The sequence below is a fragment of the Aotus nancymaae genome, unplaced genomic scaffold (assembly GCF_030222135.1).
Source record: "Aotus nancymaae isolate 86718 unplaced genomic scaffold, 86718_ANA_hifiasm-v0.15.2.pri h1tg000100l, whole genome shotgun sequence".
NCBI lineage: Eukaryota > Metazoa > Chordata > Mammalia > Primates > Aotidae > Aotus > Aotus nancymaae.
The window spans coordinates 367172-388669 of NW_026988515.1; the positions used below are offsets into that span (position 1 = coordinate 367172).

Consider the following 21498-nt stretch of genomic DNA (forward strand, 5'->3'; position numbering starts at 1 on the left):
CCCTCGCCCCTCAGCTCTCACCCGCGCGCCCCTCGCCCCTCACCCGCGGGCCCCTCACCCGCGCGCCCCTCGCCCCTCAGCCGCTCGCCCCTCGCCCCTCAGCCCTCACCCGCGGGCCCCTCACCCGCGCGCCCCTCGCCCCTCAGTTCTCACCCGCGCGCCCCTCGCCCCTCAGCCCTCACCCGCGCGCCCCTCGCCCCTCACCCGCGGGCCCCTCACCCGCGCGCCCCCTCGCCCCTCACCCGCGGGCCCCTCACCCGCGTGCCCCTCGCCCCTCAGCCCTCACCCGCGCGCCCCTCGCCCCTCAGCTCTCACCCGCGCGCCCCTCGCCCCTCACCCGCGGGCCCCTCACCCGCGCGCCCCTCGCCCCTCAGCCCTCACCCGCGCGCCCCTCGCCCCTCACCCGCGGGCCCCTCACCCGCGCGCCCCTCGCCCCTCACCCGCGGGCCCCTCACCCGCGCGCCCCCTCGCCCCTCAGCCCTCACCCGCGCGCCCCTCGCCCCTCAGCTCTCACCCGCGCGCCCCTCGCCCCTCACCCGCGGGCCCCTCACCCACGCGCCCCTCGCCCCTCAGCCGCTCGCCCCTCAGCTCTCACCCGCGCGCCCCTCACCCCTCACCCGCGGGCCCCTCAGCCCTCACCCGCGCGCCCCTCGCCCCTCAGCCCTCACCCGCGCGGGCCAAGAGGGTCCTGGGCGAGGGCAGCTGCCTGCGGGCGGGTGCGGGCTCGGAGTTGGCTCTGTCTGGAGCCCCCGGCGCGGGGCGGGCAGCAGGGCCGGGGCCTGGCCCCGGAGTCCATCCTGAGGCTCAGGAGCTGCCGTTTCTGCAAACGGGCGCCCAACGGTTCAGCCCAGATGACTGAACGGGGGGCGGGGAGAGGCCGCCCGCGTTTCCGCCGTGAGGGCGACCGTGGCCACATACACGGCCACGGTGAGGACGACGGCTCCGTTTCCCGAGAGCCCGGCCGCCTCCGCGCCGGGGACCGCGCCCTCCGCTCAGTTTGCTGCGCGCGGGGACCCTTGGAGACGGGTTCACGTGGGCGCCAGGTCGAGGGACCGGCCCTGCCCGGATGCTGTTTCCCGACCGGGAGGGAGGAGCCGCGCGGCGCCGCCGCCACCACAGCCCCGGCCCCGCGCCCCGCCCAGCTCGCGCGCTCTAGGACCCTGCGGCGCCGCCACCACAGCCCCGGCGTGGGCGGAGCCCGGTGTTGTGACGTCACGGGGCGGGGCTTCCCGGAGCCGAGCGGCTGACGCTGGGACGCGCGCTTGGGTAAGCGGCGCGGGGCGCGGGCGCAGGTGAGGAGCGCGGGGGCGGCGCGGGATCCTTGCCGGGCGGCCTAGGACGGCGGAGGACGCAGGGCAGGGGGTACCCCCGCCCAACGTGATCCCGTGGGGTTCCCCGCCCGGCGCCGCCTCCCCGACCCCATCCCGGGCCGCGACCCCAGGGACTTCGCCCGTCCTCGCCCCCGGCCCTCGGGCCCCTCCCCAGCCCCGCCGGCCGCGTCTCGGGGTCCCAGGCGGGGCCGCCCCTCGCGCACCGCGCGTCCCGGTCGTCCCGGCTGTGCCGGGGTCCTGCGGCCGTGCGGGTCGGGTCCGGTGGGGTCCGCGCCTGCCCGGCCTCCCTGGCGGGACTCGAGCCGCTCCCCCTCCCCGCAGGCCCCGAGGCCGCAGCAGCGCGCGGAGCGGCGATGAGAAGGCGGCCGGCGGCCCGCGGGGGTCGGAGCCCGTGACGGCCTCGGCCGGGTGGGCGCCGCGATGGAGGCCGAGGGCCTGGACTGGCTCCTGGTGCCGCTGCAGCAGCTGGTGTCCTGGGGCGCGGCCGCGGCCATGGTCTTCGGAGGGGTGGTGCCCTACCTGCCGCAGTACCGGGACATCCGGAGGACGCAGAACGCTGACGGCTTCTCCACCTACGTGTGCCTGGTGCTGCTAGTGGCCAACATTTTGCGGATACTGTTCTGGTAAGTTGGGAGCTTGCTTTCCTGGACTGCGCCCGGAGAAGAGGGTTTCTCCTTTGTGGCTTCTGTTTGGGGCCGGGGAGCGGCAGGGTCTGTCCGTCTCAGCTGGGCCAGCGGCCCGCTCTGCCGTGGACCGGGTCTGCGGCTGCAGGAGAGCCACTTCTTAGGGTGAGATTGTTTTTCCTGAAAAACGGTGGGGTTGGAGCACAGAATCTCAGATACTATCTCCAGATCCGCCTCCTCGCATAATGTCTGCACGGGTACTTAGCAGGGACCTCTGTGCTGGGCACTGGCCTAGGCCTGCCTGTGGGGAGGAGCTGTTCCTTCCCACCCTTCTCATGTTGTGTAGGTTTTCATTTTTTTGAGGACGGGTCTTGCTTTGTGGCCCAGGCTGAAGTGCAGTGGTGCGATGACAGCTCACTGCAGACTCCACGTGCCTGGGCTCAGGTGATCCTCCCACTTCAGCCTCCTGAGGAGCTGGGACCACAGGCTCACCACCATACCCGGCTAATTGTTTTTTGTATTTTTTGTAGAGACGGGGTGTGTGTGTGGGGGGGTCTCACTGTGTTGCTCAGGCTGGTCTTGAACTCCTGGCCTCAAGCAATCCTCCCCACTGGGCCTCTGAAAGTGCTGGGATTACAGACTGAGCCATGGTGCCCAGCCTGCCTTATTTGAATAGGAAGTCATGCTCCCCGGAGACTGTCTTGTTCCTCTGAGCCCAACTTCCTCTTTGTATTTGCATTTGGCTAAGGAAATGGAAATTAATTTTAACAGTTGTTGAAGCTGGACATATTTGGGAGAGTGAGTTTTCAGAGGAATTGAAGGGGTCTCATGGCTGCATTCTTTTTTTTTTTTTTTTTTTTTGAGACGGAGTTTCGCTCTGGAGTGCAATGGCGCGATCTCGGCTCACCGCAACCTCCGCCTCCTGGGTTCAGGCAATTCTCCTGCCTCAGCCTCCTGAGTAGCTGGGATTACAGGCACGCGCCACCATGCCCGGCTAACTTTTTGTATTTTTAGTAGAGACGGGGTTTCACCATGTTGACCAGGATGGTCTCGATCTCTTGACCTCGTGATCCACCCGCCTCGACCTCCCAAAGTGCTGGGATTACAGGCGTGAACCACCGCGCCCGGCCGGCCGCATTCTAAGGCCAAAAACGTCTGGAGTTTTTCTTTCTTCTGGGTGATCCCAGCTCCTCTGTCCGTGCAGACTGGAAGGCGTCTGCTGCTCTTCCCATGAAGAGGGCCTGATGGAGGGGTGGAGAGAAGGACTCCAGGCAGCTGGTGTCAAGACCTCTGCCTCTGCCTCTGGTCACAGAGCAATCACATACCTGCTTCTTTGCCTTATTGGGGTGTGATTTGCATTCCATGAAATGCACCCCTTTCCTGTCCATTTGATGAGTTCTGATGCTGGACTGTCCCCTGCGTTCATGAGCTGGGGTGCTGCCTGCTCTGTGGCCTTTGCCCCAGCCCTGGCTGTGGGCAGCCGTTGGTCCACATGTCCCTGGTGCCAGTTTTGCCCATGTCTGGGATTTTTAGGTGAGCGAGTGGGTTGGCTGCCTCTTTCCCAGAGTTGACTCTGAGGCCAGGAGATTTGTCCCCCTCGGCAGCCTCGGAGGAGGTTTTTGAGTCTGAGTTCTGTCTCGAGGTTGTCTCCAGGCCAGGCTGCATCCGAGGGAGGGTCAGTGGTGCTCATTTTGGAGACTGCTTCCTTCTTTCCCTTCGCCTGCTGTGGAGACAGTGGGTGGGGGTGCTGTAGTGGCCTCAGTGAGCGTAGGTCGACTGGAAGCAGGTTTCTAATTGTCTAAAGCTGCCGTTTACTTGAGTGCACGTTGTGGGAGTTGGGGAGGCGCTGGTCGCAGGATGCCTACTACAGCCCTGGCTCAGGTGTGTATTTTTCAAAGGAACACTGCATTTATCTTTAGGGTTGTAGAATACATTTTCTCCAAAATAATGGAGGCAAATCGCCTGAGGTCGGATTACCATATGGGAAAAAAGTTGCACTTGGAGGTTCCCCCCCAGTACGCTCGTAGTTCAAAGTTGCTAAAAGAAAATAGGCTGGGCACAGTGGCTCACTCCTGTGATTCCAGCAGGTTTGGAGGCTGGGGTGGGTGGATCACTTGAGGCCAGGAGCTCAAGACCAGCCAACACAACATAGCAAGACCCCATCTCTACAAAAAATTGAAACATTAGCTTAGGTGTGGTAGCATCACCTGTATTCCTAGCTCCTTGGGAGGCTGTGACAGGAGGATCACTTAAGCCCGGGAATTCGAGGCTGCAGTGAGCTGTACTCGAGTTTGGCCAACAGAGAGATGCTCTGTCTCAAAAAAAAGAGAAAAGAATGTGTCTAATGTCCATCTACGAATCTGGTTTGGAGAAGTCAGAAATTAACCCTGTTTCCTGGTACCATCTTTCACTGCCTCATGACCTAACTGGCACTCGACATAGGGGTTTGAAGCTGGGAACTGGAGTTCTTGCTTTACAGGCCTTCGAGAGATGCTTGAGCTCTTTCTTTGTGGAGCACAGGGCAGCCTTCCAGGGAATTCTGAACTTTGTCCATGGGTCTCTTCAGAGAATAAATATCTCAGGCTGTCCTGGTCACGGATGGCTTCTGTGACCACTGAGTGCACACACACAGCCCCGGCATGTTCCAGAAGACAGTGGGACGAAAGGGGAGTAGAGGGCGCTGGTCCCTGCTGCGTGTCCCTCCAGCCAGAGGATGGGCCGTCCCTGCGCTCCTCACAGGGAAGCCTGGCTCCTTACCTACTCACGTCCCCCGTGCCCACCCGGTCCCCAGGTCCTGCTGTGCAGAGGGGATGATGATCCGGCTGCCCCTCTCGAGACTTTGTAGGTTCACAGCCTCTTTGATTTCAGGGTTTGTAGGGCAGTGTTTGTGCTTTAGCAGAAGTGACACATAGGACACATCACACATGACCCAGCTCTGTGCATATGCACCCACACTTGGTGTTTGGGTTGGGGGTGGTGGGGTGGGAGAGCAGAAGGGGGGCTGGGGCAGGCTCTGGGTGAGAAGGGGCCTGGGGAGAGCAGAGGTGGGGCTGGGGCAGGCTCTGGGTGAGAAGGGGCCTGGGGAGAGCAGAGGTGGGGCTGGGGCAGGCTCTGGGTGAGAAGGGGCCTGGGGAGAGCAGAGGTGGGGCTGGGGCAGGCTCTGGGTGAGAAGGGGCCTGGGGAGAGCAGAAGTGGGGCTGGGGCAGGCTCTGGGTGAGAAGGGGCCTGGGGAGAGCAGAGGTGGGGCTGGGGCAGGCTCTGGGTGAGAAGGGGCCTGGGGAGAGCAGAGGTGGGGCTGGGGCAGGCTCTGGGTGAGAAGGGGCCTGGGGAGAGCAGAGGTGGGGCTGGGGCAGGCTCTGGGTGAGAAGGGGCCTGGGGAGAGCAGAGGTGGGGCTGGGGCAGGCTCTGGGTGAGAAGGGGCCTGGGGAGAGCAGAGGTGGGGCTGGGGCAGGCTCTGGGTGAGAAGGGGCCTGGGGAGAGCAGAGGTGGGGCTGGGGCAGGCTCTGGGTGAGAAGGGGCCTGGGGAGAGCAGAGGTGGGGCTGGGGCAGGCTCTGGGTGAGAAGGGGCCTGGGGAGAGCAGAGGTGGGGCAGGTTCTGGGTGAGAAGGGGCCTGGGGAGAGCAGAGGTGGGGCTGGGGCAGGCTGTGGTGAGAATGGGCTGGGGAGAGCAGAGGTGGGGCAGGTTCTGGTGAGAAGAGCTGAGGGTCCGCCAGCACAGTGGTGGTGTTAGAATCTTCATGCTTTTGAAGCTGCTGGGGCATGGCCCTCAGAGCAGCCCCCCGCTGGGGACTTGGGGTACGCGGCATATGGGCTCTGCAGTCCTGCAGGGTCTGCTTCAGCAGTACAAACCCAGGGATTCTGAGACATAGGTGACTCACGTTTTTGTTTCTTACAATCCTTACTACCGTTTTGCAAAGCCAGCAATCAGCGGATCACACTGTGAAATGCCATTGTGCAGGATTTGGGAGGTTGGCGCCAGAAGCCAGAAGGGCTAAATGATGCCTCCTAGCTGGTGTTTAATGGCTGTATGTGGAGGAAAAGGGAGAGCCAGGCCGGGAGCAGGAAACACTGGGCTGCAGGTCCCTGAGACCCGTCCACAGTGGAGCCCACACCGGAACACTCTTAGAGGAAGGAATGAAACATTGTATCGGAGAAGTCGTAACATTTTGTTACTAAGGGTGATGGCTTTAGCGGTGCCTGAGAGTAGATGCAGAGCTTTTCTGCTTGAGTTTTTCTGTGAGATTTTGGAGCATGGAGAAGTTTTTCTGTGGCTTGGTCAGCTATGGGGCACCCTCTGCCCTGTCTCTCCCTGTGGGTGGGCACCTGGGCGTGGTCACCTGCAGAGCCTAACTTAGGTGTCTGGGTGCTTCCTGAGGGGCAGGCTCCTGTGCCACACAGGTGGGCTGCCTGGCACCTGCCATGAGAAGACACATGGGAGTCAGACTCTGAGGCAGGAGAGGAAAGGTGCTCTCCTGAGCTCATGGCCAGCACAGGCTGTTATCACTAAAGGAAGAAAAGGTTGAGAAGTAAACACCACGTCTATTTTAATTAGCTTTTACAGTTGCTAATAGAGCTGGATTTGTTTGTTTTCACTTTGTTCCTTGTGCACCTTTTGTGGAACACTGCTTTTTGAAATTTTGTGTTTTTCTTTGTCGTCACCCTAAAATTAGCTCACTATTTGCCTCTGTGCACCCCTCACTCCTTTTTAAATGGCCTCATTCCTTACTGTGCATATGGAGTTCCCCTAGATTTGATTTTTGGTGTGTGGATTACGGGGAAGTTCAAACCTTGATTCCCCTGCCTTCCCCATAGTCTGTCTGATCATTCATTGCTTCTGTTGACCATTTAAAAAATGCAGGTGGCCTTTTGCACACAGTGGCTAAAGTGGCTCACACACAGCCTCACTGCTGGAGGTGAGTGTGGTGTGACAGGCTTGGTGCTTCCCAGGGGACTAGCCTGTTTTAGATGCCTGCCCAACGTCAGCTCCTCAGCCTCAAGTTGCTGTGGGTGAGTCGACCTGCGCCCAGGCCGCTTGGTGACCGTGGAGAATGGGTTCTGGAAGTGACATGAGATGGGCTGTATCCTTTAGCCTTGGGGTTTGCGATCTGTGCTTTATCATGCAGAAGCCAAGGAGGCCTGGAGGGCCGGTGTGGGGGCTGGAGCCAGCCTGCGGGCAGAGTGCCCGTGTCCCCTGCACTCACGCTCCCACAGCGTCCCTGCACCCCCGGCCTGTACTTTAGGCCCAGAAAACCCTGTTCAAGCTGCCTCTTTCCTGCCGGCCGTCCTCTATACCAGGCCTGACACTCTCCCTCCCTCCCTGTACCTCTTAGTTTGCCTTGTGCGTTTCTCGGAGGCTTCCTAGAGAGGCCTCCAGTGAGGCAAGGGGACTACAGTGGCCCCTGCTGACCTGGGTGGTGTTCCTGGAGGTGCGGCTTGTCTGCCTGCCTATCTGGCCCCCTGTTGGTCCTGGGCCTTGGCTGCTCTTTTCTCTGACCTCCTCTCTGCTCCCTGAGTCTCTGTGACCTCAAGCGGCTGGTCCTTCTGCTCAGGAGCTCCTAGGAGACAGGGAAGGGCCTTGGTCTCTGGAGCCAGTGTAGAGGGAATCGGTGTGGCCACCCTCTGAGAACTGCGTCCTGGCTCCCTGTCCCCCCAGGAGAATGTGGCTTTTTCCTGGTTGCTGCAAGAGCCTCACCTGCAGGTGGCAGCTTCTCACCTGTTGGGCTGTCTCACCTGGGCTGGGGCTTCCTGTCCAGGGCAAATCCCTGGTTCCACGTGCAGGCTGGCGGGCTTCCTGTGTGTGGGTGCAGATGCTGCTGTCCAGGGAGCCTTCAGAGCTGCCTCTCAGAAGCCAGCTGGGAGTTCATTCCGACAGTGAGCTACATGCACAAACCTGGACTCGTCACATTATAGGGTCTTGCAGCATCTGAGGTCAGTTCTACATTTATGGGACATTTTTTCCTCATCACATAGAACCTTCCAAAGGCGTGCTCTTCTGAGGACGGGAGATCAGGCTGCATTCGGTTTTGTCATTTACGGATTGCTGGTGATGCAGATCACTGCTTAGCTTTGTGAATTTTTTTCTTTACGTTTCTTGAGCGATTTTGGTGTAGCTCCTGCTCATGGTAGTCAGCTTGGATGGGGTGGTGCCTCCTGAGGCTGACTCCGCTGGCTTCTGGGTCAGGGAGGCTGTTTCCACAGGGGCTCCCCCTGCTACTGCTCTGTGTTGATAAGGGGGTGGCTATGGGGGCTGCGGGGCTCCCCCTGCTACTGCTCTGTGTCGGTAAGGGGCGCTGATAACGGGGCACATTCCTGCCGGCTGCATTTTAGGAGCTGTAGGAAGCGGCTCTTAGCAGCCCTCACCCCTAAGGTGGCCTCTCGGGGCAGTTGACGGACTGGGGTTGCAGGTGTTGGCCCACGGGTGCCCCGCTGCGTGAGAGCTAGAGAGAGGTGGGGGCAGTGGTGGTTGCTGCCGGGTCTTCTGGTTTTTCAGGAGAAGTTGGGAAGTTAGGCTGTTCTGTAGGATCTTCTGAGTTCGACATGTTGGTGAGCAGTTTAAATTTTGAAAATTCCCTTCAGGCCAAACAAACTGCAGGCTGAGAGTCCCGCCCTGGAACAGTCAGGAGAGGGTCAAGGCTGGGGCTTTCGATGAGTGTGTGCCGCAGCCCAGCCTTGGACATGGTGGTTCTGCAGGTCGGTGTCTCAGCTCTTTGGTGACTCTGGGGAGACGGGAGGCCCCAGGGCCTGCCAGTCACTGGCCTGTGGTTCTGCGCTGCAGAGGCTCGTGGCTGAGCTGATGAGATGCTCAACCCTGGTCAAAAGTCAGCAGGAAGGCCTGGGAGTGGGCAGCCAGGGGAGCTCGGGGCCAGGGACGGTGAGAGGCTGTGGGCAGGGAGGCCTGGGGGTGGGGCGGGCCTTAGGTTGGGTGCCTTCTCCTCTTCTGTGGGAGTGTGTGTGCATGTGGAAATTTCGTGTCTGGCCCCCTTGCTGCTCTGCATGCTGACCTCACCTTCCCCTGGCAGGAAGCGGGGCTACTCTGGGCTAGAAATGGCTTCTTGTCTGGTGGTGGCCTGGAGGCTGCAGGGAGGGCCTAGGGCACCTGGGCTGAGCTGTGGGAGGGGACTGAGGACCACCAGAGCCCAGTACCAGCACCTGGGCACTGATTCTGAGGAGGGCCGAGTGTGCTGAGGGGTCCTGGGTCAGGCTATGTAGGGGTCTTATGGCCCCTCCCTGGAGCCCCACCCCACCTGGAGTCTGGGAGATGGGCAGTAGGTGCCTGGTCACTGTGGCGTTCGCCACCCCTTGGACTCCTTCCCCTCGGTGCTGCTTGGGGCCTGGGAGAGGCAGCGTGGGTGGGCCTCCTTCCTGACCCTGGTCTCTCCTGCCGCAGGTTCCGGACTGGGAGAGGTGGCGTGGGTGGGCCTCCCTCCTGACCCTGGTCTCTCCCTCAGGTTCGGAAGGCACTTTGAGTCCCCGCTGCTGTGGCAGAGCGCCATCATGATCCTGACCATGCTGCTGATGCTGAAGCTGTGCACCGAGGTCCGAGTGGCCAACGAGCTCAATGCCAGGCGCCGCTGCTTTGCAGGTTGGTGGCTGGTGCTCAGAATAGAGTCCCAGGGAATCAGGGTGAAAGGCGACTCTGCTGAAACGAAGCCACTCTAATCTGTCCTGATCCAGGCAGCTTTCATGTCACCAAGTGGTGCTGTTACCTGCAACTGATAGCGTTTTCAGTTTGTTAAATGACTTTAATTAACAGCTTATAACTTGAAACAATTCAAGATAATGGTTTCTTCACTGGAATTTGGGCTTGGCCTTAACACGTCTTCACAGCTCCTCTTGGCTGTGAGCGGCTTCTGTGTCAGAACAGGAAGTGCTCCTCTGTGCCTGGCGCCATCACGTCAGATGGTGCCAGGGAAGGTGTTTCATCTCTGCGTGCGTGGCCTGTGCACAAAACACACCGTCTCGGTTTTGCTGTGACTCGTGGACTGTGAGCCCAGGCCTTCCTCAGAGACCTCGTTAAACAGACCCTGAGTCACCCTGAGGGGTCAGGCAACCCCTTTATCCAGAGCACAAGGGCAGGGTCCGCACACTGCTGTGTTGCCGGCTGTGCAGGACCAGTTAGTGCTTAGCACATGCTTGGCACACACCACTCCTTCCCCTTCGGCGGCTCAGAGAATGGAAGATACTTCTTCCCGTTTTTGCCCTTTGCACAGTTTGTTTCTGTCTGACCTCTGAACACGCAGGCTGGTGGGCTGCTTGTGTGCAGGAGGCTTAAATCCTTCCTTTCGTTTTTCTTCTAATTACTAAATCTAAGACCGCGCTCACTTTGGCTTTGTCTGGGCGAGACTGATCTCAGCTGTTGCTTGGAGAAGCATGTTTTCCCCAGAGTTTGTTCAGTTTGGGGCTGCTGTGGATTTGAACTTTTCCTGGGAGTGTGTCCCTGTGCTTCTGTTCCTTATGATACTTCTTCCTATCAGAGACGATCCCCGCCTCTCCCACCTCTCCCTTTTTCTCTTCTGTTTTTCGAGCAAGGTGAACATGTGCTGTTTTCAGCCTCTGTAGAAAGCAGACCAGCCTGCAGCCTCGAAGCGTGGCCTGGGCCAGTTACTGTCATTGTGGCCGTAAAGATTCACTGCGTGTTCTGTTCTTCCTCCCCATTCACGCCATTCTTCTCTCCTCTGAGTCTCTGCTCTGTTCCCTCCTGTGGTGATTTGGGTTTGAAATTACACCAGAGATAGTGTGACGATGCCACGGATCTTGCCTAGAAAGCAGGCTTTTAAGAACTGGCCAGGATTCCCCGCGCACCGAGGAGCTGTGGTTTTACATTTCTGCTTCGGTGACCGTCGTGCTTCCCGCAAGGCTTTGCGCCTTCTCTGGCCTGCGATCCTGCCCCTTTGAACCCCAGCATTTAACTTGGAACGGGAATGTTCTCACTGTGGGAGGGACGGAGGGCTGAGGGAACGGTTTGTGCCTAAGATGTCGTGTGTTTCGGGGTGTTTCTGCTGTCCTCAGGCTCCAGCCACGAGGCCAGGCCTTGTGACTTTGTTGACGGTGGCCTGATGCGTGTCCCCAGGGCTGGCAGGTGGTGAGTGTTCAGGCAGTGTGGCCAGCTTGGAGTTTAACGTGTGTGTGCGTTGTTGGAACATGGGGCTCCCTCTAGAAGTGGCATCGTAAGCTCCCCGCCCCCGTTCATTTTACCAGCAGGTGCAGGTGCGGGTGCAGGCTCATCTCACAGGAGTGTCGGGTAAGAAGGGATGGGACAGTGGGTGCCTGGCCTTCTGTGTCACGTCTTCCAAAGCTTCTGGTTCCCTGGGATGAGGTAACATCGTGAGTCGCAGTTTCCAGAGTTAGGCCTGGAATCCAAATTTTAAACAAGTGCCCCTCTCTGGGTGGGCAGATAATGATCCCCAGAGACGTCCATGCCCTGATCCCGGGAACCTGTGATGTGTCACTGTATATGGCCGAGAGACTCTTGAGGGGCTGGTCCTGGATTAGCTGGTGGCCAAACCTAATCCTGGGGGTCCTCAGACATGAATGAGGGGTGCAGAGGAGGCGGTCGGGGGCTGGAGCTGAGGGCCAGCTCTCTGCCATGGGTGGGCCATTGCTTTACAGGCAGCAGAGCCCAGGACCATGGGGAGCTGAGTTCTGCCCTTACTTGAATGAGCAGGAGACACAGCCTTGGTTTTAGTCCAGGAGAACGTTCGGTTTCTGGCCTCCAGAGTTAAGATAATCAGCCTGAGTTGTGGCCACCATGTTTGTGGTACCTTGTTACGGAGGTGACAGGAAGCTGGTGCACCCTTTTCTCAAGGCCTGGAACATTTGGGAAGGGAAGCAGGCCAGGGCCGCTGAGAGGGGTGAGGCCCGGGCTCCTGGGGTCAGCCTGGGTGCCCTGCACCGGCCCTCACCCAAGCCGCCCGACTCCTGGGCCCCAAATGACCTCAGGTGGAAAATCCACTCCTGGACTCTGTACTGGGTGTGACTGTGTGGGTTTAAGAAGCCTCCAGATTCACATCTGCAGCACACTCTGCATATTTGAGTCCGATTTGAGTTTGTACATGTCCATGTCCACTTGGTGGACAGGCCCAGGCCTTCTCCTACAGAGCACCTTGATGAAAGGTGTGGCTCACATCCTCTCCTTGTCCAGGAGAGGGGAGGGCGGGCCATGAACGTATCTGAAATTGAGACTGAAAGCTCTGGCTTCTGGCCACCGGATCTGTAGCTCCTGCGGCCGGCCCAGTGCCGGCGAGGCGGCCGGCCTCCTCTTCCTGCCAGCGGCGTCACCTCGCAGGGGAGGTTGTTGCCTCTGAACGTGTTCTTTTTTTTAAAGCTTTTAAGTTTGGGGTTCATGTGCAGGTTTGTTATATAGGTAAGTTACATGTCACGGGGGTTTGGTATACAGATTCTCTAACTCCTGAACTCCTGACCCACCTCGGCCTCCCAAAGTGCTGGGATTACAGGCGTGAGCTGCTGCATCCAGCTGGTGTACAGATGATTTCATCACCGAGGTGCCAAGCCTCGTACCCATCGGTTGTTCCGGGTTCCCTCCCTCCTCCTCCCTCCACCCTCGGGTGGGCCCCAGTGTGAGTTGTTCCTCTCTCTGTGTCCACGTGTTCTCGTCATTTAGCTCTCACACGTGAGAACATGCAGCATTTGCTTAGCTCCTTTGTTAGTTGCTAAAGATAATGGCCTCCAGCTCCATACACGTCCCTCTAAAGGACATGATCTTATTCTTTCTTATGGCTGCATAGTATTCCATAGTGTACATGTCCCACATTTTCTTCACCCAGAAGAAAATCTGGGTGATTTTCATTGATGGGCATAAGTTGAGTCCATGTCATTGCTGTTGTGTATCGTGCTGCAGTGAACATGTGTGTGCATCTGTCTATAATAGAACAATTTATATTCCTGGGGGTTTATACCCAGTAATGGGATTGTTGGGTCGAATGGTATTTCTGGTCTTTGAGGAATCACCCCACTGTCTTCCACAATGGATGAACTAATTTACACTCCCACCAGCAGTGTATACGCGTTCCTTTTTCTTCACAACCTCACCAGCATCTGTTATTTTTTTTGCTTTTTAATAATCGCTATTCTGACTGGTGTGAAAAGGTATCTCATTGTGGTTTTGATTTGCATTTCTCTAATGATCAGTGATGTTGAGCTTTTTTTCATATGCTTCTTGGCCGCATGTATGTCTTGTTTTGAAATGTGTCTGTTCATGTCCTTTGCCCACTTTTTAATGGGGTTGTTTGGTTTTTTTTCTTGTAAATTTAAGTTCCTTATAGACGCTGAATATTAGACATTTGTCAGATGCATTGTCTGCAGAAATCTTCTCCCATCTGTAGGTCGTCTCTTTGCTCTGGTGATTGTTTCTTTGCTGTGCAGAAGCTCCTGTTTAGTCAGATCCCATTTGTCAGTTTTTGCTTTTGCCACGCACATTCTTGAGCCTCACCTGAGGGTAAGGACGTTTCAAGGGGGACCGTGGGCCTCGGGAGGCACAATTCTTGGCAGACTGATGAGGATATGAAAATAACTTATGAGGAAACGTTTGAATAGCTACATTTCACTATGCTCCTGGATAGTCAGACGACCTAATGAAATAAAAGCGTAAATGTTTTCCAGCTATCTTTTATAAGGATTTTAAGTTTTGGAGATCACAAGTTCAGTTTGAAAGTTAAGGCAGGCCGGGCGCGGTGGCTCACGCCTGTAATCCCAGCACTTAGGGAGGCCGAGGTGGTTGGATCACGAGGTCAAGAGATCGAGACCATCCTGGTTAACAAGGTGAAACCCCATCTCTACTAAAAATACAAAAATTAGCTGGGCACGGTGGCGCGTGCCCGTAATCCCAGCTACTCAGGAGGCTGAGGCAGGAGAATTGCCTGAACCCAGGAGGCGGAGGTTGCGGTGAGCCGAGATCGCGCCATTGCACTCCAGCCTGGGTAACGAGCGAAACTCCGTCTCAAAAAATAAATAAATAAAAATAAAAAAGAAAGTTAAGTTTAAAAAAAAAAAAAGTTAAGATTAAAGAAACATAAATGGTATTAGGAAAGGGTAGATTACTTAAAAAATTAAATGCGTGATTTGTTGTCTGATTATAAAGAACAGTGCATGCTAATGGTAGACATTTGGGGAAGACAGATTATGAGGGAAAAGAAAAACAGCTTCTGCCCTGCCCTCCGGAGGCGACTCCTTCCGACGCCGTGGCGTGCCGTGTCCGTCTCTTCCTTTTGTTCTTCCACAGTCGCCTTTCACAAAATCAGCATCATTTTCAAAATTATGATCAGGCTTTAAAAAGAAACCCTCATTCCACTGAGACGTTTTCCCACACCGTTGTCGTTGTGAGTCAGGGTCGGGGCCCCTCGCCAGAGGGAGATGTCCCCCAGGGCCTCGAGTGCCCAGTCTGAGGACAGCAGGGCCGGCGCCAACACGGTGCCACCCCTGGGCAAAACCGAGCCTCTTCAGCCGGGCCATGGCTGACTGTGGTTGGGAGTGACTGCACATCTGTCTTGCGTGTCCTGGGTTATTTCTTTTTACCTTTCACTTTGCATTACGGAGAATTTCAAACATTTACCAAGTAGGGAGGGTGGTGTAGAGCCCCGAGGGTGACTGGGCCCCCAGCTGCATTCAGGCCTCCTTCCTGCTGCGGGTTTTTCTTTTCTTTCTTTTTATTTTTGAGACAAGGTCTTGCTCAGTTGCCCAGGCTGGAATGCAGTGGTATTTTCAAAGCTCATGATTGCTTTGAATTCCTGGGCTCAAGCCAAGCGATCCTCCCACCTCAGCCTCCCAAAGCATTGGGATTACAGGGGTAAGCCCCTGTGCCTGGCAGTATATACATTTTTGTTGTTTAAAAGTCCGTGGGTTCTCCCTTGGCTCCCCGTGACTTTGCCTGTGGTCTGTATTTGTGGCATCAGCGCCACTGCACTTTAACGCGATTGCCGAGTACTCCTGCAGGCTACGTTTTGGGGGCCCTGCGGTGGACGTGACACTCATGGTGGTTCCTCGTGTCTTTACATCTTGGGATGTGGACGTCTGTCCTTGGCTCTTCCTGTGGAAAAGCATTTTTAAAAGACGGTTGGACCCAGAGGCCCGACTTGGACCCAGGTTTGGTTCTCGTGTTTTGCAGGACGGTCGCGTCGCTCCACCGGAGCCCCACTGTGGGGCTCATGCTGAGGCCGTGAGCTGAGCAGGGGCTGCAGGGTGTTTGCCGTCTGTTACCTGGAGCCCCTCTGCAGAGAAACGGCCTGGTACCCACGGTTCAGCTGTCCATGGGTATAATGTCTAAAGGAAATTCAGGTCTCTCTCTTTACCGGTTTTCAAAACTGGTTTCCTTGCATCTTGCGACGATGAGTGCGGTTTCTCAGTCATTCTGGACGTGTGATTTGGGTGTTCTGTGTGTTACTGGATCATTGCGTGTGTTGACGCTCCAGTTCTTTGCTCTGGCCTGGGAGCCGCGTGGTGGTGCTGGGCCCTTTCGGCGGGTTCCACACAGGATCCTGGTAGAACAAGGTGCACGTGTGGAGGCCACATCTCCTGCCCCAGACCTAGAGTCCGTCGTTTCTCCAGGGAGCTCTGGTATCTGGGGTGCCATATTTGGAGACCACAGCCTGGGCACACAGGAGGGCTGGGCACACAGGAGGGCTGGCCTTGGAGGGTGCTTTTTTGGCTTTTTCAGCAGCTGGAGCTAGGGAATTTTTTTGCTGAGGTGAAATACTTCATGAGTACACACCAGTTCTTCCCATTTGACTTGGAGCCTGTAGGCTTGGCTGCACCTCTTAGCCCGGGCTCAGCCTCCCTTCTGCCCTGTGTCAACTCCCTTCCTCAAGGACCCCACGAATAACGGAATGTGACGTCCTCGTGCCCTCTCTGTGTGTGGCAGTCTGAGGGTCATCGTGCCGGTGTCAGCCGCCAGGTCGCTGAAAACGTTTGTTTAATCGGGGGTGGGGATTTATGTACTCAGGATTGCACATCCTCGGGGCACTTCCCGCTGGGGGCAGAGGCCAGGTTGCTGCTGCATTTATGTCACCAGAAGTGCACCTAGACATGCGCGCAGCAGCAACTGGATACGTGGGGTCGCTTGTTTCATTTTATGTAAAACGTTTGCTTTTATAAAGTTTAACTTTGCTTTATCATGTAGTTTCTTCCTTTTAAGTTCCTCTTAGGGGTTATTTGAGAAATAATTGTGGCTCAAAGTCAGGTGGCTGAATTTACTTGAAATTTGTCTCAAATCTTAATATTCAGAGTTCTAGGCGTGAGGCCAGAGAGAGGCAGCGAGTAGCCGAGGGCAGAGGTCAGAGATCATGCTGTATTTGCTTTTAGCTGTTCACTTGGAACATTTCCTTTTAAAGTTTGCATTGCCTGGGGCAGGCAGCACAATCTTTGATCCCACCTCTGCTTTCTGAGCCCAGGACTCATTTGAGTCTCTTGTTTATCAACATTCTTTAATCCCAAACCCCGTGTGGCTTCCCAGGAGCCACCTGGAGGCCACACTTTTCCAGGGCCTTGGCTGCTGTCTTGTCCTGGGGCTGCACAGATTGGGAGGTTGGCTCATAACCTGTCATTGTAGGTGCTGAGCCCTGGAGGGTGCTGGGTCCCTGTCATGTTGTCCCCGTGTCTCTGTGTCTGTGCAGAGGTGCTTGTCAAGTGCGCCTGTCAACCCAGCCGTCCTGTTATAGCAGAGTGTACTCTGAAAACAGCTTTATCGGGCAGCCTTCCAAAGGGTTTTGACCTGGGGCAGCTATATTGCAACCAGAGCTTGCATACAGACGAGTTTCTAGGAGAAGGGAAGCAGGATCTGCCTAGCCCCTTTTTGTTAAAGACATGCAGAAGTTCTGGGAACACAGCCGCTTACCCACGTTAAAACCAGTCTGTTTCTGTCTTTTCCCCCTTTCTGTTTCTGTCTCCCTTTTTAACGTAGCTGCAGATAGCAAGGATGAAGAAGCCAAGGTCGCCCCCAGGCGGTCCTTCCTGGGTATGTACCCGCGCGAGCTGCGCCTCCCTTTCACCTCCTTCCTGCAGCTGCACTTCCTGCTGTCATTGCTTCCATCTGTGCATGTGCGAGCGTCAACTTTACCAAGTGTGGCTGAGTCTACAGCAAACTAATCAACCCCTAGCTCTGCTGTTTTCAAGCATGAAGTAGTTCTAGAAGCCTGTCCATGTTCTTCTGTGTGTGGGGAGGAGGGGTGGGAAGGGGAAGAGGGAGGGAGACAGGAAGGGAGGAGAAAATTTTAGAAACAAATTTTGGACTTCGTTAAATTTATTCCAAAAATTTTTATCCTTTTTGATGCTATTGTAAATGGAATTGTTTTCTTAATTTTAGTTCTTCTTGTTCATTGCTACTGTATAGAAATGTAATTGATCATTGCATGTTGACCTTGCATCATGCAACTTTGCTGAGCTGAACTGATTTGTTCTCAGAGTTGTTCAGTAGATTATATATGATTCTGATGATTCTGTCATCTGCAAATAGAGATCGTTTTAATTCTTCCTTTCCAATTTAGTGGCTTTTATTTCTTTTTCTTAATTACCCTGGTTATAAGTGGTGAGAGTGATGTGCCTGTCTTGTTCTTCATTTTAGTGAGAAAGCATTCCGTCTTTAACCACTGAGTATGATGTTAGTTGATGGATTTTCCGTAGTTGCCATTCATTAGGTCAAGGCAGTTGGTTCCCTTTGATTCGAGCCTGTTGGGTGTTTTTATCCTAAGAGTTGGAATTTGCCAAATGCTTTTCTGTGTCTATTGAGATGATCCTGTGGGTTTTGTCTTTTATTCTACAATCGTGATGTACAACATTGATTGATACTTGTCTGTTGAACCAACCTTGCATTCTTGGGATAAATCCATGTGGTCATGGTGTCCAACACTTTTTATCTGTTGCTGGATTTTGTTTGCTAGTATTGTATTGGGGATTTTTTTTTTTGAATTTGTATTCATAAGGGATAATGGTCTGTAGTTTTCTTGTGATGACTTTGTCTGGATTTAGCATTAGGATGATACAGGCCTTATAAAATAAGTTGCAAACTATTCCCCTCCTTTTCTATCTTTTTAGAGTTTGCGAAGGATTGATACTAATTCCTCTGTAAATATTTGTAAAGTTATCCAGTGAAGCCATCTGGGCTTTGGCTTTTCTTTGTAGGAAGTTTTAAAATTACTAATTCAATCTCTTGTTGTAAGTCTATTCAGATTTTCTGTTTTTTCCTAAGTCAGTTTTGGTAGTTTGTCTGTATTGGAATTTTTCCATTTCTCCTAAGTTACCTAATTTGTTGCCATATAATTTTTCTTAGTATTTCCTTATAATCCTTTTTATTTCTGGAAAGTCATTAGTAATGGTTCTTCTTTTATTCCTGACTTTAGTAATTTGATCCCTTCATTTCTTTCTTTTTTTGTTAACCTAAAGATCTGTCAATTTTTTTGTTCTTGTCAAATAACCAAGTTTTTAAAAGGTGGGTTTTTTCTTTTCTTTATTTTTTTACACAACACACGCACATTGCCCATCAAAGAACCAGCTTTTGGTTTTGTTGATTTCACGCTAATATTATTTCCTTCCTTACGGTTGCTTTGGGTTTAATTTGCTCTTTTTCTTAAGGTGGAGGTTAGATGATTGCTTTTTTTTCTCTTTTCCCTTCTAACGTAGGTGTTCACGGCCATAGTTTCCCTCTGAGCAGTGCTTTACCTGCACCCTCTACTTGGGGGTGTGTTTTTGTTTTCGTGCACCTTAGTGTTTTGAAATTTACTCCAAGATTTCTTCTTTGACCCATTTATTGTTCGGGAGTGTGTTAACTTCCACATATTTGTGAATATCCCAAAGTGTTTTCTGTTATTGATTTTGAATTTCTTTCCATTATAGTCGTAGAACATAATTCTGTATAATTCCAGTACTTTTTTTTTTTTTAATTTTTGGAGACATGGTCTTGCTCTGCTGCCCAGGCTGTACTGTGGTCTTGGCTCACTGCAACTTCCGCCTCCCAGGTTCGAGCAATTCCCGTGCCTCAGCCTCCTGAGTAGCTGGGACTACAGGTGCACACCACTGCGCCTGGCCAGTTTTTTGTATTTTTTGTAGAGACGGGGTTTCACTGTGTTGACCAGGTTGGTCTTGAACTTCTGAGCTCAAGCAATCTGTGCCCGCCTCAGCCTCCCAAAGAGCTAGGATTACAGGTGTGAGCCACTGCACCCAGCCAGATTCCAGCACTTTTAAATAGAGGCACATCTTATGGCCTAGCACATGATCTGTCCTGCAGAACACTCCATGTGCACTTGAAAAGAATGTGCATTTGCTGTTGGGTGAAGGTGGAGGGTCGTCTGTTAGGTCAAGTCTAAGATCTCTTTATTGATTTTCTGTGCGGTTGTTAACATCCATTACTAAATGTGGGTGTGGAAGCCTGTCACTGGTTTTGAATGACCTTTTCTCTTGTCGCTTGTCAGTTTTTGCCTGTTGTATTTGGGGGCACCGCTGTTTGATAGCGACGCGTGTGCGTGTTTTCTGTCTTGGCGTCTGTTGCTTCTGATGTCAGTGTCATCACTGCAGAGCTCCTGTGGTTCTCATTTGATATCTTGTTCCCACTGTGTTACTTTTAACCTTTTTGTATCTTTGAATCTAAAGTGAGTCTTCTGTATACATGCAATGGATCTTTAAAAAAAAATCCATTCTGGCAATTCTGCCCTTTGATTCGATTGCTTAGTTCATTCACACTTAATGTTATATGTTCAGATTTACACCTGCTAATTTACACTGTGCTTTCTGTGTATCCCATTCCTTTTCCCTCAGCCGTTACTCATTTACAGCTTTCTTTTATATTAAGTGAGTATTTTCTACTGTAACATTTTAAGTAATGTTTTTTAAATTATTTTCTTAGTAGTCACTTGAAGGCTTACAATATGCATCTTAACTTACCGGAATCTACTTCAAATTTATACTAACTTAATTCCAGTGATGGGAACCTTACTCCTACATGGATTGATTTCCTCCTCCCTTTTTAAATGGTATGATTATTATACATATTATATCTACGTGTATTCCAATCTAACAATATATTGTTCCGATTGTTCCTTTATATACATTTTATGTCATTCAGGAACTTGAGAGGAGAACAAACACATATTATGGGCTTATTACATCCACCTTATTTACCATTTGTGGCCCCTTTCATTTATTTCTCTGACTGAATTACCATCTGCAGTCATTTTCTTTCTCGAATACGGTTTCAATCCCATCCATCTCATTTGTGCTGTTAATATTATTGTCAAACATATTACATTTCTTTATGTTAAAGGCCTCCAAACAATACAATGCATATTGTTTTATGCAGTTACTTTTAAGTCAACTAAAAGAGGAAAAGAGAAGAAATCTAATCGTCTTTTATAATCACTTACATAATTGTCTTTACATGTGCTCTTTCTCATGTGGATTTGAATTACATCTGATGTTACTTGTTTTCGGCATGAAAGACTTGTTTTCTCTAAGGTGTGCGTACTAGCAGCAGATTCTCCCAGTTCTTGTTTATCTGGGAATGTCTTTATTTTCCCCCTATTTTTTTAAAAAAAAGTTTTACTAGCTACAAGAATCTCGGTTGATGATTGTTTTTTTCTTTTCAGTGCTTTGAATATGTTATTCCACTGCCCTCTGGACTCCATTGTTTCTGATGAGAAGTCAGCTGTTAATCTTATTGGGGTTTCCTTGTAAGTGATACATTATTTTTCTCTTGCTACTTTCAAGATTTTGTCTTTGTTTTTTGGCATTCATCATTTAGACTGTGATGTGTCAGGGTGCGGCTCTCTTTGTGTTTATCAGGCTTGCAACTTGTTGAGCTTCTTGGGTGTGTAGTTAATGTTTTTATCATATTTGGGAAGTTTTCAAAAGTCATTATCCCCTTGAATATTTTTTTTCTGCCCCTCTCTCTCCTTGCGCTCACCATGCTGCATGTACTGGTGCACTTCCGTCCCACCTTGCTCTGAGACTGTGCTCTTTTTCCTTAACTCCGTTTTCGGTTTGTTCTTTAGGCTGCGTGATCTTCATCGATCGTTCTTTGAATTCACTGATCCTTCTGCCAGCTCCAATCTGTTGTCGAGCCCGGATAGTGAGTTTTAAAATTTCAGTGGTGCTTTGCAGGGCCGGACTTTCCACTTGGCTCTTCCTTAGAATTTCTGTCTCTCTATTGATAGTCGCTTTTTGATTAGTTGTTGTCATATTTTCTTTTAATTCTTTATGCATGGATCCCTGTAGTTATTTGAACATATTTACAATAGCTATTTTAAAGTCTTTTTCTACTGAGTCCAACACCTGTGCCTCTTCAAAAGCAGTTTGTGTCCAGCTTATCACTATTTTTTTTTCCTGTGTATGAACCACGCTTTTCTGTTTCTTCGTATAACTCATTTGTTGTTGTTTCAAGCTGGACGTTTTAGGCGAACGACAGCAGCAGCCGGGGATATGGTTCCCCCACGTGGGGTGGGATGGCGGTTTGTTTGTTTTGTGATCTGGCTGGACTGATGCGGTCTCTGGACCTCTCCTCCCTCAGGTGTGGTGGTTCTGGCTGGCCGTGACCTTCCCTGATCTTC

General features: G+C 53.0%; 1 protein-coding gene across 3 annotated transcripts in view; it reads left to right on the forward strand.

The window, feature by feature from the left end:
* The first annotated feature begins 1751 nt into the window (after positions 1-1751).
* SLC66A2 (solute carrier family 66 member 2) overlaps positions 1752-21498 on the forward strand; it is a 37573-nt gene continuing 17826 nt past the window's right edge. For 2 of the 3 annotated variants that reach the window (XM_012473509.2, XM_064370126.1), the window contains exons 1-2: positions 1752-1954; positions 9403-9536. In XM_012473509.2, coding sequence (XP_012328932.1) covers positions 1752-1954; positions 9403-9536 — 337 coding nt within the window. Of the gene's footprint in view, positions 1955-9402; positions 9537-16865; positions 16920-21498 lie in introns of all 3 variants that reach the window. The other variant, XM_012473508.2, reaches the window with a different exon arrangement.